The sequence below is a fragment of the Nerophis ophidion genome, linkage group LG08, assembly GCF_033978795.1.
Source record: "Nerophis ophidion isolate RoL-2023_Sa linkage group LG08, RoL_Noph_v1.0, whole genome shotgun sequence".
In the NCBI taxonomy this organism is placed as follows: Eukaryota; Metazoa; Chordata; class Actinopteri; order Syngnathiformes; family Syngnathidae; genus Nerophis; species Nerophis ophidion.
Genome location: NC_084618.1, coordinates 58,328,153 through 58,350,991, shown reverse-complemented (window position 1 = coordinate 58,350,991; position 22,839 = coordinate 58,328,153). Strand labels below are relative to the sequence as shown.

General features: G+C 41.3%; 3 protein-coding genes across 4 annotated transcripts in view; 1 reads left to right on the top strand and 2 right to left on the bottom strand.

Annotated features, from left to right (window-relative positions):
• The first annotated feature begins 1,730 nt into the window (after positions 1–1,730).
• Positions 1,731–4,860, top strand: bhlha15 (basic helix-loop-helix family, member a15). The gene is made up of 2 exons (XM_061909075.1): positions 1,731–2,595; positions 3,215–4,860. The coding sequence occupies exon 2, from the start codon at positions 3,262–3,264 to the stop codon at positions 3,820–3,822; it is 561 nt and encodes a 186-aa protein (XP_061765059.1). The 5' UTR covers positions 1,731–2,595; positions 3,215–3,261; the 3' UTR covers positions 3,823–4,860.
• On the bottom strand, positions 4,348–15,998 carry tecpr1a (tectonin beta-propeller repeat containing 1a). Its single transcript, XM_061909074.1, has 24 exons — positions 15,836–15,998; positions 13,048–13,284; positions 12,791–12,973; positions 11,515–11,637; positions 11,318–11,437; positions 11,074–11,248; positions 10,903–11,003; positions 9,916–10,017; positions 9,693–9,835; positions 9,026–9,561; positions 8,788–8,933; positions 8,472–8,627; positions 8,247–8,396; positions 7,939–8,096; positions 7,630–7,860; positions 7,440–7,536; positions 7,281–7,360; positions 7,143–7,199; positions 6,831–7,005; positions 6,598–6,733; positions 6,400–6,492; positions 6,225–6,331; positions 5,825–5,944; positions 4,348–5,632 (listed from the first exon to the last, which is right to left on the bottom strand). Exons 2-24 carry the CDS (start codon positions 13,270–13,272, stop codon positions 5,516–5,518), a joined length of 3,531 nt encoding a protein of 1,176 aa, XP_061765058.1. The 5' UTR covers positions 13,273–13,284; positions 15,836–15,998; the 3' UTR covers positions 4,348–5,515.
• A 1,904-nt stretch (positions 15,999–17,902) lies between these two features.
• baiap2l1a (BAR/IMD domain containing adaptor protein 2 like 1a) overlaps positions 17,903–22,839 on the bottom strand; it is a 60,417-nt gene continuing 55,480 nt past the window's right edge. For both annotated transcript variants that reach the window (XM_061909072.1, XM_061909073.1), the window contains exons 13-14: positions 19,831–19,871; positions 17,903–19,485 (exon numbers count right to left, since the gene is read on the bottom strand). In XM_061909072.1, the coding sequence (XP_061765056.1) occupies positions 19,413–19,485; positions 19,831–19,871 (114 nt within the window). In that variant the 3' untranslated portion in view covers positions 17,903–19,412. The remainder of the gene's footprint in view (positions 19,486–19,830; positions 19,872–22,839) is intronic.

Genomic DNA, 22,839 nt, shown 5'->3' with positions numbered 1-22,839 from the left:
GGAGGCAGCAAAAAAACTAGATAAAGGATAATGGCAAAGACTATTCTCTGACTTGACAACACAGTGCAGCCTATACACTACTGCCATCTAACTTCTTGGATTTGCAAGTACATGCAAAGTCTACTTGCAAAGAAATTCAGAGTTGTACAAAAATCAAAAGATAACAGGACAGCACAGTTATCATTATCAGCTCATGGTTCATGTTAAATAAAAAAATATATATTTTATTATCAAACAAATTAGTATTTATCAGTAAACTAATACATATAGACGTAGCAAATAATGGTACCACAACAGCTTTATGCTAAAGGTGGTACTTCTCAAACAAGACAACTGAATGTATTGTTTGTTATGTGGCCTGGAACATTGTATTCAAATGAAGTAAAACTTGGAAAGGCGTAATAGAAATTTCTAACATAGATTGTCTTTTTTTTTTCACTTTTGCCCGGCCACTCGTTGCTATAGGTAGCATTCATAAATGCCCCACACCACTAGGTTATTGGAATGACAAACCATACATGGAGGTTGTTTTGTACCCCTTGACAAGAGTTTATTTTTCTTATTTTACAATTGTCTCTCTGCTCTGTATTATATTCTAAAATGTACGCAAGGAAGAAAGGGAAAAAAGCTGCATCTAATTGGCCAGTGGCAACCGGCCTTCATTTGTCTGTTAGCATCCTTTCAATACTGTTTTGCAGACAATTTTGAAATTATAATTATAAAACATGCAAAGTGTTATGTTTTGGAGCCACTATGGATTGAACTTTCACAGTATTCATGTTGGACCCGCTCGACATCCATTGCTTTCGGTCCCCTAGAGGGGGGGTTGCCCACATCTGAGGTCCTCTCCAAGGTTTCTCATAGTCAGCATTGTCACTGGCGTCCCACTGGATGTGAATTCTCCCTGCCCACTGGGTGTGAGTTTTCCTTGCCCTTTTGTGGGTTCTTCCGAGGATGTTGTAGTCGTAATGATTTGTGCAGTCCTTTGAGACATTTGTGATTTGGAGCTATATAAATAAACATTGATTGATTGATAGATTTTTTGTGTGGTATTTTTAATTTTTTTGATAACTTCATTTTCATTTGCACAATCCTTACAAATGTATTGCAATATTTAAAAATATATGTTATTATTTATTAATAATTTTAATTGAATTTATAATAATTATTATGATTGTTCAGTGTACCCTGCCTTTCACCCATGTGCCGCTGGGATAGACACCAGCCCTTGTGCAAGCCTGAAAGGGACAAGCGGTAGAAAATTGATGAATGGATGGATAACGATTATCATCAGTAATGTAATTATTATTTATAATGTATTTTTTCAAATTTTCTTTTCTTTTATCACTGCACAAGCTATCTAAAATAACATACAGTAAGTTAAATGATGGGTAATTGTTGACACAGGATTATAAAAACTCTGCTTCTTCATGCTTTTTTTCAAACATGTTGATTTGTGCGCTTCTTTAATGTATTTTGTTAAAGATGTTCAACACAACTCAAATTTAATTGAATAAATTTGACAAATTAATACAGTTTCATTTACAGTATGTTCATTTGGTAATCTTCGTGCACGTGTTTACAAGGAACATCACATGGTTACTTTTGTAAAATTGAACATGTCTGAAAAGGAGTAGGAATAAGCTGATTTTATTTAATTCTACCCTTTCTACCCTAGGGACGGCGTGGCGCAGTGGGAGAGTGGCCGTGCGCAACCAGAGGGACGCTGGTCGTCACGTCCGTTGTGTCCTGAGCAAGACACTTCACCCTTGCTCCTGATGGGTGCTGGTTAGCGCCTTGTATGGCAGCTCCCTCCATCAGTGTGTGAATGTGTGTGTGAATGGGTAAATGTGGAAGTAGTGTCAAAGCGCTTTGAGTACCTTGAAGGTAGAAAAGCGCTATACAAGTACAACCCATTTATCATTTATTCTCTATGTCTATTAATGAGAATTATTTTACACCAGAACTTCCACACATTGTCATTACTTACTGTGTCAAAGAAATGCAAGGTATAAAATTGGGAAAAATTGGGAGTTGAAAAAAAGACAGGTTGGGCACTGTTAAGTAAAATAGCTGAATGCAATTGTGAAAATAAGGATACAAAATATAATGAGAGTGCAATACACGTAAAATTGGTAATATTTGATGGAAAATAATAAGGTAGTATAAGTGGAGACAAAAACAGGCACATGTGACATTACCCTGCATGTTTGTAGCACATAAATAATAATAAAATAACACTTAAACATAAACATTAAGTATGACTTTGTGTTATTAGTTCCTATGCAGAAGAAAAGTTTTAAAGTACTGTAGTTTTTCTTCACAGTAAGGCTGCTGCAGGAGTTTGTCAGGTTAGGCATGTGTACAGGGGGTGGGGTTTGTGTGAGTGAGCTACTCACAGATTGGCTGAGGAGCACGACGTGTACATCATTCAGCTTCAGGTCTCACACATGTGACACAGACATCTGCGTGTGCGTGCGTGTGTCTGCGGCAAGGCCACCACGCACAACCACTGTCTTCTACGCACTCTCCTCATCCACTTATGATGCTGACTGCTTGGCCGCGCTTTCTCTGTGAAAGGAAAGTTGAATAAAGGTAAGGGATATGTGCTTTTTGTTTATTTTTTTTTTTAGTTCATTATACTTTTTAGATGCGTTACTATAAAAAGACAGTTGCTTTAAAATAGATAGTGATAGTTCTACTAAGGGGTTCAAGAGTATTCAAACATGAGCAACTCTATTCAACTATATTACAATTAAATCAATAGAGCAACAAGGTAAATTAGTCATGTGTTTTTGTGAGTCTAACCTTCAAATGGACACTATCTCAGGAGTGGATAAGCAAAGCGTGCATTCGCAGGCCAACATCATGGAGTTTTCACACTGCAAAAGACTGATTAGATATAAACAGGATGCAAGACTGTTTGAATTGGAAAAGGAGCATTTTTTACTTATAGTGGGTGTCACTGGGGAACATACAGTACCTGTACAGTATCTTTTTGGCCCCAGGGAAGACATTTGCCATTTACAGATGGAAGACGTAAAGGACGCTGCTTCTCCTCATTTCTGCTTGAATATTTTGTCATTACTCTACCTACTTCGGAGCATAGACAGGACATGCTTGAAGAATTCATACCGTGCCTCCATTTTTAAGTGTATAATAATTGGCTGACATGATGTGGTGCACCATGACCTCTTCTCATCACTGCTTGTAGGCAAGTTGAAGCTGTGACATCTTTGGAGGGCTCGGTAAAGAAGCAGGATGAAGTCCAAGGGAAAAGCTGTGAAACCAACCTGGTCTGACCCAGAGCATGAACTTGAAGCAGACACAGAACCGGAACCTGGCTCCAGCGAGCAGGAAGGCTCAGAGGCCTCCGTGCGGATCGGCTGCTCCTGGAGAGGTTCTTTGCGGAGCCGGAAGGGCAAGTCCCAAGGAGTTTCTGGGGGAGGTCGTCGGCGCCGGCAACACAGCTCCACTACAAAAGAGCGCAGCATCCGGCGACTGGAGAGCAACGAGCGGGAACGCCAGCGCATGCACAAACTCAACAATGCCTTCCAAGCGTTACGCGAGGCCATCCCGCACGTGAAAATGGACAAAAAGCTGTCCAAGATCGAGACGCTGACACTGGCAAAGAACTACATCAAGGCCTTGACCTCCATCATCCTGGACATGTCGGGAGCCTGCCTGCCTGCTGGTGAGGTCCCATCAGAGGCCAGCACTGCCAAGCTGCTCCAGTGCTACCAGCAGCACCTGGAAGAGGAAGGGGAGGAGGGTTTGACCCAGTATCTCACCCACGTGCACAACTTCAGTCAGCACAGCTAGCACGTCAGGAGGACTGTTCTCCGAGCAGGATATGAGCGTGGACTCTTAGGGGCCATATGACATCTAATTCCTGCAGATGTACTGCTGTGGAATCCAGGCAGGACAGAAGTATTCTAAGGAACCCAGTTGACTTTTAGCAGCACTTAAAGTCAACAAGTGGGCTGCTCTTCATGCAACAGACTGAATGAAGGGTGAACTTAATTTGAAAGGGCTACATATTTGGTCTTTATCTAACTTCTCGGTTTGGAAGTCAGGATCTCTTCCTCTCCCCTTTTTTGTAATTGTGTGATCTTTTTAGTCCGTTGAAGAAAAACCCCCCAAAAAAACCTGCTGAGCATAGCCTTCAGCCACAACTGCTGAATCCAAGAAAAAAACACTGAATGAAGAAGTGTTTGCTCATCATGAAGATGAACTCCCATACTGCTGAGAAAACAACTGACTCGTCTGACTTGTCTGCAAAGATGTTGTTTCAACAATCAGGTTATTTGTAATGTCCAGAGGCAGGACATTGTACTGAAGATGAGCTATCAATAAACATTTGTATTTATTGACTGGTATTTGATCGTGCAATACATGTGTGACAAAAGGAAGCCACTACAACACAGTAACAGACCATACAATCCTTATGTATAGAAAGCAATACATGCTCACACAGCTAATATGTATGTTTTCTATTGAGTGTGACATTTTCAGTATTTTTTTTAGCAGCTAACATGCTAAACAGGCGACAATTTTATAACAAAAATATATTTTTTAGCCTAGGAAACTGTAGGTTCCGAGAATTAAGTTTTACCTTAAGTATTGCACATATTCCAAAGACAAGTAAGATAGTGGTTCTAACAATGCTTAAAACTAAGGGTAACTTCTATTTGTAAGAAGCAGGCACCAGGTCAATGCAGGAGTTGTGTGTAGTATTGAGCTTAAAGCAGGTGTCTAACAACCCACCCTAGTAGATCTATGTGATATTATTCCTGGTACTTAATTTTATTCTTTACACAATTAAAACCCATTGTTTGTTGAGATCTGGGCTTAGGGTTATTTATTTTAAAAGGGACCTATGAGGAACTTTGTATTTTATGACTTACAATTATGATATTTTTAAAGAGGGTGGGGCGTGGTTTCATTTGCAATCTGGGAACGCCTCCAGAATCAGTCCTCTTGCAGATATACTTAAAAATCGGGTATTAAAGTGACTGTGGAGCAAAATTTCCACCAAAGCATAATACATATATTATATCTAGACCACAAGGAAGAGTTTAATATGGAGATGAAAATCATTTTACATCCCCTTTAACTTTTAAAACGTCCCACAAAGACTTGGTAGCTGCTTCAGGTGCACCAGACACCAAACAATAACAACAATATATAGCATGAGTTGACAAATAGGGAGCTCAGCATACACGATCATTTGTAAACTATAGCATTGAGCTTATTTTTGTTAAAAAGAATACTATATACAGTACATATTTATACTAGGTAAATCATACCACAAAAAGTCATAAGCTTAAATGTGTGTGAGGACCGTTAGGTGAAAAAAAAAAAAGAAGAAAAAAGTAGCAGTGATTATTTAGGTGTGAAGTTTCAAAGGAATGTAACAGTAAAAGGTTCTACAAAGGCAATGAATGTTTTATATGTTAAAAAACGAGTCCTCCGTGTCCACCGTTTTGTTAAATTGTGTGTCCTAACATCCGTGTTACTGACAGTTTGGGGGATCTGCAGGAGTCTGTGCAAGCGGTCCAGTCAGAGAAGGGAGACAGACTCTGGGTGGTTCCATGGCGTTCCCTCGAACAGTGACGTGGTCCCACCCACCCTAGATGACCATAATATTACTTAGTTCAAAATAATCACAAACATTCTCACAATTTTGAAATGCAAGGTATACATCCCATTGATTTGTACTGGGTTCATTAAGACATGAACTGTAGCTGTATTTCTACAGTATGTACTCTTAGGTTTCATACATGGGGAAATTCCCTGTGCCTTCAATCCATCCTTTCCTTACCCCGATTCCATAATCCCACGATTGCCCTTTGGGCTCCATGGGATGGATTCCAAGTCGATGGCACACTGTCCCACGACTCAGGCTGTGACTGCCTTGCACCTTGTCTGCTATGATCCACACCTAAACCCACACCACAGCACGAATCAGCTTCCAAATTATACATGGTTTCAGTCATACTTTTTAATCAGCACCATCTATGTTCATGTGATAGGAGAAAATGACACATGCTTTTGCAAACATAATAACACATTGATGTGTGATTTGGTGTTCATCTAACAATAGTTTATTCTCATTATTGTTGATGTACACTGGATTGTGATAATCAAGACAGGATGAAAGATGGAGTCGTATAATACTTTAAACATGAGTTAAAGAGACAGTCCTGGTATGTGGCACAAACCTGATCCAAAGGCCCAACAGAAACTTTGCGTACATTATTAGATACATACTCCCACGAGGAACCCTGAGGGGAGCTAGGAGTCAAACCCTTCCGATACCATAAGTTACCTGTACAGAAAACATCACACATAATTAGAAATAGTATGCAAAAACATACTGTGATGCAAGCGACTCACCATTGTCATCAACAGTGTACACTGATGTCCTACCAACAGACACCTGTTTCAGCTTATGTTTACTTGGTGAAGGGACGTGGTACCAACACTCACCTGCAGAGGGTGACATAGAATACAAAGTACATTATCATTTTCCTATTATAAACTGTATATTTGAAATATTTTGAATTTACTCATGAAAATATAAAGTCCACTGACCTGCAGGGGTCTCAGGAGACACCCCACCCCTGAAGAAAGTAGAGCCATCTTTGGCGATGGCCCAAACCTGGCTTGCAGACCCGATGGAGATGGACTTGAATGGTTGGTCGGTCCCCACGTGAAGCCATGAAGTTCCCTATGGTATAAAAACATTATGTCAAGAGCTTTGAACAATCAGGAAAGATAGGAGGAAGTGATAAGTATTTGCTTCAACAAAAGCTTTAGTGATTTACAGCGGGCGTAAGAGTGGTGACTCCCAGTCGGCAGAGCACGTCTCCCTTGTTGCTGATGGCCCATATGGGCACCAGAGCCACACTGCTTTCGGCGGCGCACAGCAGGATGGTCACGTCAATCAGTGGGATGGGTGGGACTTCCTGCCAGGGACCAGTGGTGGTCAGTTTGCACTTCCTGTTAAAAAAAACAAAACATCTGAGTTACATTATGAGTTGATGTGGACAATATATGCAACCTTCATTAATATGATGTCATCATGACTGCCTATTGTGCCATAAATGTTATACTCTAAAGATTTGTTTAAAGCCTACCTCGCCCATCGCCTGCGTCGCACAAAGTCCTTCATGGTTTTATGGCCATGATATGACCTGCACACAGAGATCAGACACATTGAAGTCCCGGTCTGTCAATAAGGAAGGTGGATTCAAAAGTCGGCATGTGAAACCTACGCTGGGAAATCTGCAGCATACTGCCAGCCTTCCCGGTCCGTTCCGCCACTGACGCTGTAGTCGACGGCCCAGTCAGAAGCCTGAACACAGCCAATTAGGGAAGTGAAAAATGGCGCACAAAGTTTAATCAAGACATAAGAAGTGCCTCCATATGTGTACCCATGTCCACTGAGGGGATGGAGGCTTGGTGTTTGTTTTTGTGCACTCATGCAGTCCAGAGGCGTCACTCCACATATAACGGTCAGTCGGGAGACCTCTTTAAGAAATGAGGGAGCAAGTATGTTAAACACAAAAAAAACATTCTGTCATTGTTAGGGTCTTGAATAAAAGTACACAGTAAGCGCTCCACCTGTTGGTGTAGCCGGTGACAGGGTTCCACCTGTGGTTCTCAAATATGTAGACACTTTTGACATCGGTCTGTGTGTGACTGTTGTCATTACTAGTGGGGAGACCCTGGAAGAATCCTCCACCATAACCCCCGTCATAGACCCAGGCGGTGTGGTCATAACCGATGCCCCACACAATCCCAGTGCTGTTACACTCTACAATGCGCAGGTGACCACTGACCTGACGCCAGAACCTGCCCAAAGGAGCAATTCAATATAAACTATAACATTTAAGAAAAAAATTATATCAAATAGTTTTTTGGCATCCTTACATCTGGTCACAGGGTGTGGGGTACGGCATGGCCTCCAGGCTGGGGGACGGCTCGCTGACAAAGATGTCCCCTTTACAGGTGATGGACCAAATGTCCTGTTTAGAAGGAGGACCCTGGATGCCCCTGGAGTCACAGCATGACACGTTCAACAGTGCCAACTGGAGACAGGGACATGAAATCAAATAGACAAGAGATAAGTGTTGATAAAATATAAATTAAGTGTTCATTTTATCGTGGTTATAGGATGTTTGATAGCATAAGTGTTCCTAAAGATGTTAAAAAGTGTCTATCTGCCAGTCTGTGCTTACCCAATCATGCATCTCCTGCTCTGTTGCAGCTGCTACTCTAATGGGCCACCTCTTTTTTATCCGTTCAGGTGTGTAGATGGCAAAAGTGTGTTTGGCCTCATTGAGCACAGGCACCAGGATTGTTACCTCATTGATAAAGGCATGAAGGTACTGCAGCATGATTACAGGACAAGGTTAAGCAGGTTTGTGCTTAAAAAGTACACTAAACACATTATGCCTTCCAACCTTCTTCTCCTCATAGTAATTATAATAGATGAAAAGGATGCCATCCTTGTTGCCATCTGGTCCAGAGAACTGCTCGAGGGCGAAATGAACATCTATCCATTTGTGTGGCTTCCAGTTTCTCCACCACTGCATGGTGCCCTTCTTCACCCACACACACTTCCATGGTAAACAATACAGGCATATGAAAGAATAAGGGATAGAAAGGCACAGCCACTTCATTAGGTACATTTGTACAATGAATGAGACTAAGAGAGTACTGTCTATTTATACCTATTCATCTCATTTTATTGTGCATATTGAATTCACCTGCACTCACCTGTTCTATGGCTTGTTCATAATGTCTAAAGTCATCCATTTCTCTCTTTTTTCTTTCACTGAGTTGCTCAAAGATTTGTTTCCGCCAGGCAGCCATCTGGGCCGGGGTTACAGACAGGCTCATTGACTGGATTGACTGGGCCAACACTGGGAAAAATAAAAGGAGAGGAAAACAACCTTAACCAGTATATGACAGAAACATCACAATCATCAATTATCTCTCTTTTTGTAACACACACATGAAGAGTTCATGTTGCTGTGGAACCAGTTGAGTTGGGAATGACTGTCCACAGAGCACCCTCCCCCACTGATCCATGCCCACAGAGGGTGCTCATCTGCCCCATACGAGTCCTCAAAGGCCAGGGTGTATGTGGCCACAGACGACAGGCTACAAGTGTCTGCGGAGTCTGACACAACACACAACTGGGCCTCCTGGCTCTGGGCTTCCTCCAGATCCACATTACTCCACCGGGGGTCAAGGAGGCCTTCAGAATGAACCCCATCGTCACTCAGATGCCTGATATCTCCTTCCTCAGGGATGCTCTCTGCTAGTGGGACAGCAACAGAGGCTTGTTCTCTATCACATACCAGCTGAGAAATGAAGCTGTCGCTAGTAACTTTTGGAATGTGGGACTTAGGGGTGTCAGTCTGCTGGCCACAGGGCTCAGTGTGGGCGTTGAAACAGTTGGCTTCCTTTGTGGATCCTTTCTCCGTGTCAGACTCTACATCACTCACCACAGATGGTGGATGTAATTCACTGAAGTAACAACCAGCACTGTCACAAAAGGAAAGGTACGGTAATCAGAAATAATCCGAGCTTTGTTGTCTGTTTTTGTAAACAATACAGCTATGCATGACAAAAAACAAAAAGTGTTTTAAACAAATTGAATTTGAGTGGGTTGCAACCTCTGCTGGCTACTGGCACTGGAATGAGGTCGATCCCCATCTCGGAGAACAGTGACAGCCTTCCAGGTCTTCCCACTAAGTTCACTAGCGGTAACACCCTGACGGAAGTACAGGGCGTGGTCTTCCCTGCTGATAGCCCACACCTGTCCACGCAATGGTACAAATTTGAAAAAAGAAAGGGTTTAACAATTGTATTGAATAGAAGGATTGGTGAAATTTTTACCTGATCATTGAGACCAACATCGATCATGATCATTTCTCCAACCATGCTTATCCAACCAGAGCCACAGGGATTGTGGGAGTTCACGCCACGTCTGAACCACACCTGGTATAGCAGCATGCAAGTTTAATTAAATCACTCTGAAACAAATGTGCATGTAAATAAATTATGCATAGTTTGTGTGGTATTAAACTAAACTAATGGTTTCCAAAATTAAAAATGGTATTCTTTTACCACTTTGCGGCCAACTTTTGGTCTCAGTGCATCGCTGGTTTTAAAAAGTCCATTGAGTACATTAAGATTTGAGTAAGTTTTCATGTTAAAATTGCATGCGTTTTAGGGTGTATAAAGGGGTTTATGGGGCACAACGGTGTTTATAAGTGTGTGTGTGTGTGTGTGTGTGTGTGTGTGTGTGTGTGTGTGAAAGCTGTTTGAAGGTATTATAAAGACTTTGAATGCAGATAATATTCATAAAAATTATAAAATAATTAGTGTTTATAAGTGTGTGTGTGTGACTGAAAGCTGTGTGAAGGTATTATAGACTTCCAATGCAGCTAATAGTCATAAAAATCATAAAATACAGAGCAATACTACCTCGTGAAAATTGACCTTAAAGAGGATGGGGGGTTGGGGTTCTGGAATGTAACTCCCTATGATAATTACAGTGGTGCCTCAAGTTTTTTTTATTCCCGCTTTTTCAAATTTGAGGTGTTATCTTTTTAATGGATTTCAATGACATTCACACGTGTTAGGAAAACTCCATGTTCATACAGCCAAAAAGAGACATCGCGGCAAAGTCCACCTCTTTTAAAAGCAGTTCACCTTCATTCATGACTTAAGCATGTTTGCCTTACTTACGCAGGGTGGGCATGCACGCAGGCGGAATGGGAGAATACGAATAAGAGAAACGTGTAACTTCAAGCGCATTTGCGCATTTAGAACAGGGCCCTAAATGTGGAAAGACATAATGTTAGTTTGCAATTGACTTACTTTGTTGTCCTTGGTCAAAGCCCAGACAACATTGACTCCTACAGCCACATGCATGGCACCTACATCTGGACTTGGAGAGTCCACTACAGACCAGGAGGTACCTGGGCGGAAGAAAAGAAGAGTCCCGTTACAGAACTCAATGAACAAAGCTCATTCTGCTGGCAACAGTACCTTGGGGAAAATCTCGACTGACGCCCTCTCTGACGATCAGCTGGCCCTCCCACAGCACCCCCCACAACAGTTCCCCGGGGCCGCAGCTAATCTGGATCACCTCTCCGGGGATGGGCATCTCAGACCATAAAGATCCCTCAGGATTGTTATAGTAAATGCCCTCTCTGAACCACACCTACAGAGTAGACAGAAAATTCCTATCTTATAAATGTACAATAAACTTTTATTGTTCACAAAACTGTACCTTCCCCAGTAGCGACACAGCCCACAGTGACAGTCGGCCTTGTGGTTCCTCGCTTATCTCCCATCCACCACAGCTGATGTCACTGAAGGGATCGGGTAGAGATGTCTTCTGCGAGGGGATCTGCCAGTATACACATAAATACAGGTGAAACAACCTTCTGATCACATAAACACATACACATACAGTTAAAAACGCACCTCAGCCCAAGAGTCCATGGCTTTGTATCTTCTGTGACGGAGCCATCGCCTGCGACGGACACAAGAGTTCCATTTTTTGTCTTTTGTGTAAACTGCTGGAAAGTCAATGGAGTAAGTCCATCCCTGCAAAACAAGCCCATCATTAACCAATGTAGCAAGGAGAAATGTAGCTTGATTTTTTTCAGAAAACCGGATCTTGAGGAGTCGTTCCTTCCGAAACACTGGCTCATTGTTTTCCTTTTTTTAGTAAATAACTGTTTGTGTTTTTCTTTTATCAAGGAAACAATCACTGGTAGCTGTTAAAAGACATGGATCCCAGTAATTCAATGTTATACCAATTCATACTGAGGGGAAATATTATAATACTATTTTATTGATTTCCTGCGATGAGATGGCGACTTGTCCAGGGTGTACACCGCCTTACGCCCGATTGAAGCTGAGATAGGCACCAGTGCTCCCCATGACCCCAAAAGGAATAAGCGGTAGAAAATGGATGGACGGATGGATTTATTGATTTAATTTGGAATGTGTTTTCATTGTAAGCATTTCATACCCCTATGCTTTAACAGCGATATTTTTTCCTGACCTAAAAAAAAAAAGATTTACTTAGAATAAAAATTTAATTAATTATTAAAAAAAAAAAATTCAGTGCACAACAACTTCAAATGTAAAGTTTTCCATACAAGAGCATTTTAACTACACAGAAAAAACTATGGCCTACACATAATAAATGATTACAATGTGTATCAATAGAAAAATATTAATACAGAATAGAATAGAAATTGGCACAAAATTGCACTACCCTTACTGTAAATTTTAAATGTCAAATGCATCACAATGTTGTCTTTGACTCATTTTGTTTGGCTTGTGGCTTAAATCCAGTTAGGCGGAGTGAATATGAAGGCAGATGAACAATTAGCATATAAAAATGGCTCGCAACTGCTAATCAGTGAAGTGAAGTGATTTATATTTACATAGCGCTTTTCTCTAGTGACTCAAAGCGCTTTACATGGTGAAACCCATTATCTAAGTTACATTTAAACCTGTGTGGGCGGCATTGGGAAGAGCAGGTGGGTAAAGTATCTTGCCCAAAGACACAACGGCAGTGACTAGGATGGCGCAAGTGGGGATCGAACCTGCAACCATGACATTGCTGGCACAGCCGCTCTACCAACCGGGCCACACCGCAAAGAATCGGTTCTTTGCGTTCACTGAAAAGAGCTGTTAAAAAGAGCCGACTTGTTCCCAAACATATCATCTCTAGTTAAAAAGTCACCTCCTTCTCTGTGGCTTCCCCCTCGAAGTTTTCATCCATGTACCAGTCACCTTCCCACTGCCAGCTGCTGGAAGGGAGCTGGAAACTGGGTGGAGGTTGGTGCTGCAGACCTGTCACATCACTCCACTGCCAGCGGTCGCTTGGCAATAAGCGCTCAGAGAAACCATCCACTGGATTCCATCGCTGACAAAAAAAAAGAAAGCTGGAACATGCAGGTGACGCACCCACAAAGACTACTAGATGTTGCAGAAACCCACCTGATTCTCATAGGTCTCCTCCTGGAAGCGAATGGGGACGTCAGAAGCATGCACGTTCAGGTAGATCTTGTTGTCGCAGGCGATGCCCCAGCAGCACTGCTGGGCCGCTGTCACCCGCTTGAACTCAATATGGGCATCGCGACATTGCTCCCACTGCTGGCCTGCTGTGGACAGGCTGTACACCCGTCCATGCACGTCCACTGCCCACAGCAGAGAGATGGGCATGACTGCAGCTGACTTTAGTAGAAGTATAAAAACGGGAAGTTAATGTAGCATGGCAGGAACAAAAAAACTTACTTTCCCCTCTGTGAAACTTGGTGGCTGTGTGGTCAGCACGTCAGCCTCACATTATGGAGTCCGTACATATTCATATTTCATTGTAATTGCACCCACATCCTGTCAGGCTAATAGTTAAATATATTAAGGCAATCAATCTTTAATCCCAATAAACCCCAACTACGATAGCAGCACAACAGAAACATGTGTGTCCAACCCTCACCTCGGCAACTCAACAGTGTTCAAAATATAAATTTTTTACATTTAGTTTCACATTTATAATGACTTTAGGTTTACTATAGCCCCTGGTAGAAACTACACACATTTAGTCACGTGATTCTGAAGTCAATACCAACGTCACAGAGACTCTTCCTTAGTTGACCCCCAAGTAAATTGAGTTTGAGACCTTTGCTCTGAATTGCAAATTATTCTACAGTATATGTGTCCTGTAATTGACATGAGACCAGTCCAGAGTGTGCCCCAGGGTTCATCTCACCCATGACAAGCGGTAAAAAAACAAGCCAAAACATTAAGTATCACGCACAATCTAATAATATCAAAACCTATTTTAATGCCATTATTGCAATGGATACTTTATTAGTAATGGCTGGGGATCTTCCTGTGTGGAGTTTGCATGTTCTCCCCATGACTGCGTAGGTTCCCTCTGGGTACTCCGGCTTCCTCCCACCTCCAAAGACATACACCTGGGGATAGGCTGATTGGCAACACTAAATTGGCCTTAGTGTGTGAATGTGAGTGTGAATGTTGTCTGTCGATCTGTGTTGGCCCTGCGATGAAGTGGCGACTTGTCCAGGGTGTACTCTGCCTTCCACTCGAATGCAGGTGGAATAGACTCCAGCACCCCCGAAGGGGACTATCCATCCATCCATCCATCCATTTCCTACCGCATATTCCCCTTTGGGGTCGTGGGGGGCGCTGGTGCTTATCTCAGCTACAATCGGGCGGAAGGCGGGGTACACCCTGGACAAGTCGCCGCCTCATCGCAGGGCCAACACAGATAGACAGACAACATTCAGACTCACATTCACACACTAGGGCCAATTTAGTGTTGCCAATCAACCTATCCCTAGGTGCAAGTCTTTGGAAGAGTGAGGAAGCTGGAGTACCCAAAGGGAACCCACACATTCACGGGGAGGACATGCAAACTCCACACAGAAAGATCCCGAGCCCGGGATTGATCCCTGACTACTCAGGACCTCCGTATTGTGAGGCAGACGCACCAACCGCTCTGCCACCGTGAAGCCCCCGAAGGGGACTAGCGGTAGAAAATGGGTGGATGGATGGATAGTCTCATAAGGGACGGCGTGGGGCAGTGGGAGAGTGGTCGTGCGCAACCTGAGGGTCCCTGGTTCAATCCCCACTTAGTACCAACCTCGTCATGTCCGTTGTGTCCTTGAGCAAGACACTTCACCCTTGTTCCTGATGGGTGCTGGTTAGCGCCTTGCATGGCAGCTCCCTCAATCAGTGTGTGAATGTGTGTGTGAATGGGTAAATGTGGAAGGAGTGTCAAAGCGCTTTGAGTACCTTGAAGGTAGAAAAGCGCGACACAAGTACAACCCATTTATCATTTAGAAAATGAATGGATGGATGGGTTCACCAGCCACAACGTAAAGTATCACGCACAATCTAATAAAATCAAAACCTATTTTATTGCACTTATTACAATGGATACTATATCAGTAATGGTTGGGGATCTTCCTGTTTGGAGTTTGCATGTTCTTCCCATATCTGCGTGTGTTCCCTCCGGGTACTCCGGCTTCCTCCCACCTCCAAAAAACATACACCTGGGGATAGGTTGATTGGCAACACTAGATGGTTTCTAGTGTGTGTATGTGAGTGTGAATGTTGTCTGTCTATCTGTGTTGGTCCTGCGATGAGGTGGCGACTTAGCCAGGGTGTACACCGCCTTCCGCCGGAATGCAGCTGAGATAGGCTCCAGCGATCCCGAAAGGGACAAGCGGTAAAAAATGGATGGATGGATGGATTGATGGTATTATACTGTGGGGAGAGCTATTTCGACTACCACGGTCTCATTACTTTGCTACATCAGCCAAGTAAAGCGGAATAAGCGGTAGGAATGGATGGATGGACCCCCGCAATACCAATAGGGACACGCAGTAGAAATAGGATGTTTGCTCACACAGTATTTACGTCAAAAACATTTTTTTTCGGCTGCATGTATTCGTCAAATCATATATTTTTTTTGTATAAGGACCATACAGATTCTCTCCATTTGTACTGTTGCAACATTCGCAATTAGAAGAGTACAACTTTAGCTCACGTCCAGCTAGTAGAAGTGAGTCTCTTTTGTTAAAAATAAGGATGTAGGTAAAGAGAATGATAAGATAAGTCGCTACGCTACAAAACATTGAAAAATACAGGACTATTTTAAAGCAGGAAGAGCAATTTTAGGGCGATAGCAACACTCCGCTGGGATTACAAGCTTAGCTCTCTACAAATAGCACGTCCAAATACGGACAAACACACCCACCTGGAGTTTCCACTCATTAACCGTATGCCACCAGAGGTCAAAAACTCCCTTTTGTCATCCAGTGAAGATTAAGTAATCCTAATTCTTTAACAAACATAATATTGATCACGGTTGCTATGATATTAATGTCAGGTACCACCAAGCCGTGTAAACCAGGAAGTGCTGGTTTGTTTCTTCATTCTCATTGGCTGCTTCATAGGTGTTTAAGACAGTTTTATCCAGCAGGGGGTGCTGTTGCTTCATGCTGAAAGAGCAGGTACAACATATAATATTTTATTGCAGTGGTTCTCAACCTTTTTTCAGTGATGTACCCCATGTGAACACTTTTTTAAATTCAAGTACCCCCTAATCAGAGCAAAGCATTTATGGTAGAAAAAAAGAGATAAAGAAGTGAAATACAGCACTATGTCATCAGTTTCTGATTTATCAAATTAGATTAGATTAGATAGTACTTTATTTATTCCTTCAGGAGAGTTCCCTCAGGAAAATTAAATTTTTTAGCACAATCCCATTCAAGATCAGACAAACGTTACAGGGAGACAGAACAGGATCGCTGACGGGTCTGCCGGCTTCCAGCGCCCCTTACAAAGAAGGTGAGATACAGGTAAACAAGTGGGGGGAATGGGAGAAAAAAATAAGATTAAAATAAAATAAAATATAATAAAAACATCGGTCTAAGCCTGGGCCCTGGAGAAGGGGTCCAGACTGAGGCCAAGGGAAAATAACAACAATAACTCATAGCCATAGTACACATCTGTCTCACATGTGTGTAAGAGGGAAACATCAAACATCAAAGAAGACAAAGAACATTAAAGACATTAAAGCAGCATATACAACCAGCCACTTCTACATACAGCTATGGATAAAAAGTAATATACACTGTGGTGGCCTCTGCGGTGTTCCACGCCAATGTCCACTGGGGTGGAGGGAGCATGGCCAGAGACAGGAGCAGACCCAACAAAGCAACCAAGAGAGCCGACTCCACTCTTGGCCGCCTACCAACTCTCGGCCAGTGTCCAGTCCGCATGGATGATCGACGATACGTCCAAGGAGACTGATGTGTCCGACACCTGCTCACCCAGCCAAGACACCGCGAAGCCCCTCTCTCCCGGCGCTCAGTGCTAGCTCCGCAGCCCTGTCCCCTCATCCGCACCTCCTCCAGTCCCTCCAAACCGACTCCAGTGTGGCAGACACCCAGCAGCTGGTCTTCATGGCCAAAAGGCTTCCGGGAGGCAGATCCAGAAGTCCACAAAAAGCACCGCAGAGGTCACGAAAGTGCCACCCCTTGTCACACAGTCCCAAAGGGTCCCGGACCAAAAGGCAAAAAATATAATAACACATGAAAACAAGAGGGAAACAAAAAAGGATGACACAAGAGCACAGAGCTCCTGCCAACAGCAGCCACTACAGCAGCGCCATCTTGGAAAGATGGCGCTGCTGTAGTGGTTTTTGTGGAAATTGTATAACAGCTCAAAATATTGTTCATTTGTTGTGGTCTTCTTGAACTATTTGGAAAAAAAGATATAAAAATAACTAATAACTTGTTGAAAAATAAACAAGTGATTCAATAAAAATAAAGATTTCTACATATAGAAGTAATCATCAACTAAAAGTGCCCTCTTTGGGGATTGTAATAGAGATCCATCTGGATTCATGAACGTAATTCTAAACATTTCTTCACAAAAATAGAAATCTTTAACATCAATATTTATGGAACACGTCCACAAAAAATCTAGCTGTCAACACTGAATATTGCATTGTTTCATTTATTTTCACAGTTTATGAACTTACATTCATATTTTGTTGAAGTATTATTAAATAAATATATTTATAAAGCATTTTTGAATTGTTGGTATTTTTAGAATATTTTTGAAAAATCTCACGTACCCCTTGGCATACCTTCAAGTACCCCCAGGGGTACGCGTACCCCCATTTGAGAACCACTGTTGTATTGTTTTGCTTGGTTCCTTCCAGTAGAATCAGGGGTAAACTATTTTAAATGTATTACATCTCTTTATTTCCAAAGATTACGATAATTGTTGAGCTCTTGAGTGATGATGCATAAAATACGTAGACAGTTTCACGTTTTATTGAGGAAAAAAAAGGCTGCGTTGTGAACACAATGACAAGGTACACTTAACGAGGCACTGAGGAATAACTGTCAGTATGATCACTTATTTATCATACAATAAACATTCCGTATAGCAAAAAAATACATGTCAGAAAAGATCCCTACAAAGTCAACTTTTGGGCTTTCAATCGATCGTAACTGGACTGTTTGGTTTGTCTTAGAAAACGTTAGGCAGCTCATCCAAGTTGGTTTCATCAGTTCGTGGTCATAGACTGGTCAGATCTAGTCTTAGACTTTGATTCAACAGCTGTTTTTGGCTTCGACATTAGACTTGCTTCTTTGCAGCTCAACAGTGGTTTGTCTTACTCGGATAGGGCGATACTATCCTTGCCCAGGCACACCATCCTGGTATGGGCTTATAAATATATGGGGTTTTGGCACCAGTTGATAGATAAGATCCGAACAATTCAACTCCATAACTAGACCTGACCAGTCTAAGTCTATGAGCATGAACTGATGAAGCCTACTGGATGAGAGGAGTAACGTCTTCTCAGACAAACCAAAAGTTGCAATCGATGTAAGGCCCTGAGATTACAATGACCTGGATGAATGAGAACATCCATAGACATAAACTTTGGGATATTTCAAAACTATGGCCCGACATCCAACAGCCAAATCATGAGGTGTGAAAAATTCCCTTCATCAAAATGTTATCCAATTAAAAACTGGCAGTCAAATTAAAACCAAGCTCAGCATGACAACTAATCGACATAACACACATTTGTTTAAATATCTCTTACTAACATCTAGCTAATAAATATAAAACCTTCTTATTACAGTGACATACTTCTCAAATGACAAACCTCATCAACACAGCACGCTCCCTTCATTCCCACATCCTCTCTTAAAAAAACTACAAATATTAAAAATAGAAATATGAATTAGTTTTTTCTGCAAGCCAGGAGGACAAGCTGGTTGTTCTTGTCGGGATCAGGTCAAAACAATGATAAATATGTTTTTATCACTGCAATAACTGCAGCACAAAAAATACTAAAAACACTTTTGTATTATCTTTATTATCATTAGTTTTTAATGTTTTTTTCCTTCTTTTTCACCTACACATTCTCTCATACAACTGCAGATACACATTATACTTTTTGGACTGGCTCAAAATTCAGTTTGTACTATAATAATGGTTATTTACAAAGAAGTCCATAGCTGGAGGGTGATATTTGACACTTTTACTTTAAACGTTTCATTCAGTCAGGGGTCACATTTTAGTCACTGTTTTCATCATGAGAAACATTTTTGCATTATTTGACATGAACACAAGGATTTGCAAAAATAATGTGGTTTTAAACAGTCCGTATGGTGTCACAGTAAAATGCTACTATGTTCAAATCCCTTTTGCAAGCTGGTAAGATGTCCAGTTTAGGGTACAGTTTTGGTTGCGTTGCAGGGGTACCATTACTGCCCTGATGAGAGCAACACCTTTCAGTTATGTGTTTAAATGGCCGGTGCTGATCGATCATTTGTGACGGTGGGTCTCAGCCTGACGGTCGCAAAGGGATTACCTCCTCTGTAAGAAGAAAATGGTTAAAATCCCCATTCATCGCTCAATATTGATATACTAGTCCTGTGGTTCTCAAACTTTAATCACAAAGTACCACCTCAGAAAACACTTAACTTTTCAACTACCACCATAATGACCAACATTAAAATACAGTTGGGTAGTAGGCCTAAGTATTTATTAAACAAAGTATATTTAATATTTTTTGCTACTGTAACATTACACACAATGCAAAAACCTTATCAACAATCCATATTTACAGAGGTACTCGAGGTACACATACCAGAGTTTGAGAATTACTGTATTAGTCTGAACATTTAAAGGAGTATTTAAGCTCTGTTACATATAACTCACCCTAGAAATGGAGCCTTTGCTGTCCCATTTACAAGAGAAACCTGTTGTGAGAAAGAGGAAGACCCTTAGAGAATGCAACACACCAATGAGATACCACATAAATCCACATAAATCCATCCAGCTGTAAAGAAAAGGCAGGGTTTACAGACTGGTTTGTTTAGTTTACTTATTATCATTTGTCCTCCTGCCTGATGGTGCAATATACGTAGAGCTTTGACAAGAAGAAGTACTGATGCGACAAGCTCACAGCTCCCTGTCTGGAATCTAACTCATCGAGATAGGCCTGTGAATGGCACAACACTCTTCTCTGATGACGATGCTCTTATTAGCTCACCGTGGGCAATTGAAGATGAAGAAATACTTTACTTTTTGTTGCCTGGGGTGAAGTCTGAGGCACGTTATCAAGATAGGCTTTTGGTAAATATGGCAAATGTCTTAAGAAAAAACAATTTGTTGTTTGTTATAGATTCTCATGTTTTGAGTGTGCAGCAGCAAAATAATATTGTAAACATTTCTACTGAATAAACTGTACAATTTGCATTACTTCCTCCATTCAATAGGAAGCATACAAACGCAGCACTTAAAACACAGGCGTCAAACGCCCAGATTTGGCCCGCCACATTGTTTTATGTGGCCCGCAAAAACCTGTAGATAATGTGCATCAATAAACCATGCATTTCATCTTTTATTACTGATTTTTTAAAATTATTCTTTCCTTACTATATTTGCTCTTTTGAAAGAAAAAAAGCACAGACTGGTAGTGTACTGCATACAATTAAGTTAAGTTAAGTTAAAGTACCAATGACTGCCACACAAACACTAGGTGTGGTGAAATTTGTCCTCTGTATTCGACCCATCCCCTTGTTCACCCCCTGGGAGGTGAGGGGAGCAGTGGGAAGCAGCAGTGCCCATGCCCGGGAATCATTTTGGTGATTTAACCCCCAATTCCAACCCTTGATGCTGAGTGCCAAGCAGGGCGGTAATGGGTCCAATTTTTATAGTCCTTGGTATGACTCGGCCGGGGTTTGAAATCACGACCTACCGATCTCAGGGCGGACACTCTAACCGCAAGGCCACTGAGCAGTTACATGTATTTTAAATTTTAATATTATCTGTTCAAGCAAAAAAACATAGGCCTTGCATGTTTCTATCAGGCAGGAACCTCTATTTGGTTGTTAAGTGATTTCCCGCCTATTTTGCCAGCAATTCAATACATTAGAATAACTAAAAAAGTTAATTATTTCAGTAGTTCAATTCAAATAGTCAAACTATCCTGTATTGTCACTTTACACACATCTGAGTGACATATTTAAAAAACAATGTCTTAATAATTTGGATGATTACAGCTTAGAGCTAAACTATTTTTAAATGGTCTACAAGTTTAAGATTGTAAAGTACAGGTATGGTTCACACTCCAATCAGCTGCAAAAACCTTCTAAGCCTTTATTTGATATCCATCCATCCATCCATCCATTTTCTACCGCTTATTCCCTTTTGGGGTCGTGGGGGGCGCTGGCGCCTATCTCAGCTACAATCGGGTGGAAGGCAGTGTACACCCTGGACAAGTCGCTACCTCATCGCAGGGCCAACACAGATAGACAGACAACATTCACACTCACATTCACACACCAGGGCCAATTTAGTGTTGCCAATCAACCTATCCCCAGGTGCATCTTTAGATAAAATCACTTTTGCATGATATTCTTATTTATTAAGATACACCTGAATGTGCATGTTCAATGTGCCTTCTTTTTCAGATTTTTGCTTGTCTGACAGCTGCATCTTTGGTAGGTTGCTGTTTTGAGGGCTTCCCCCTGACTTCTGTCTGTCAGGCAACCACTTTCTTAGTTATTTTCTATGCTCCAGCTTCCCTTTCCCCCTGATATTTATCTATAAGGTCAGCGGTTCTCAAACTATTTTCACCAGGTACTACCTCAGAAAACACATGGCTCTTCAATTACCACCATAATGACCAACATTAAATTATGATACCGTAGTAGGCCCAAGTATTTATTGAAAACAAGAGAAAAGTTGTATTCAAAATATAAGTATAGTTAGTATTTTATTCAAAAGAGTTTGAACATTAACACTGTGTTTGAATATAGGAAAATAAAACACTCTACTTTAATCATTGTATATTAATCAAGTGATTATTTGGCGTACTACTACATGTCCCACAGTTTGAGAATGACTGAATTAGGTAATTATCTTTATTTAGAAAAACCTTACAATTTTATTTTTTTCACTGATGAAAACAACAAACTTAGTTGTGATAACAATCTACAATAATTAACAGTAATAGTAGAACATATTTTTAATTGTTAAATAAGTAGTTTAATTCAATCAAATTAACTCTCAATTTAAACAAAACTAAATTTATAGTTTTTGGAAAACGTGCCACTGAGGTACGTATGCATTTTAAAATAAATGGATACTGAGATAGAAAGACTGAATTAAATAACATGTCTTGGACAAGCTCAGTCTGAAGCACCATACAACCTATCAAGGGAAAGCTACTTAAATCTCTTGCAATGAGATCTGAAGTCAAAGAATTGCTGTATGAAAAAACTTATATATTTTATACTGTTCCCTGGTTCTCTCTTACATGACTTATGTGTGGGGGAAACACTTATAAAACCAATTTTATTTAAATAAGTATCATTCAAAAAAGAGTGATCCGCATTGATCCCATCCGTGGTGGTCGGAGGGGCCATAGGCGCGATCTGGCAGCTACGCTTCCGTCGTCTACCCCAGGCCAGCTGTGGCTACAAATGTAGCTTACCAGGTGTGAATAAATGATGAGTTCTCACTTCTCTGTGAAGCACTTTGAGTGTATTTGAGTGCAATATATATCAAATCCACTATTATCATTAATAACTAAAAGCACAAAAAATGAAGAGTTTGGGCGACTTTAAGACAACACAATTTATATGTAACATTTACAATACTGGTGTGTTTATAATTTCCAAAAAGAAGAAATGTTTGCAAAAAACATACATGAGAACAAGT

Bases quoted from the DNA above. Each gene is read 5' to 3' on its own strand.
- bhlha15 (XM_061909075.1), top strand. From the start codon at position 3,262: ATGAAGTCCAAGGGAAAAGCTGTGAAACCAACCTGGTCTGACCCAGAG.
- tecpr1a (XM_061909074.1), bottom strand. From the start codon at position 13,272: ATGCCCATCTCTCTGCTGTGGGCAGTGGACGTGCATGGACGGGTGTAC. The intron at 7,361-7,439 runs GTACACATATGG...GGCTGTGTTCAG, and splicing joins CATCCCCTCAGTGGACATGG to GCTTCTGACTGGGCCGTCGA. The intron at 5,633-5,824 runs GTAAGGAAAGGA...ATGGTCATCTAG, and splicing joins CGTGGGATTATGGAATCGGG to GGTGGGTGGGACCACGTCAC.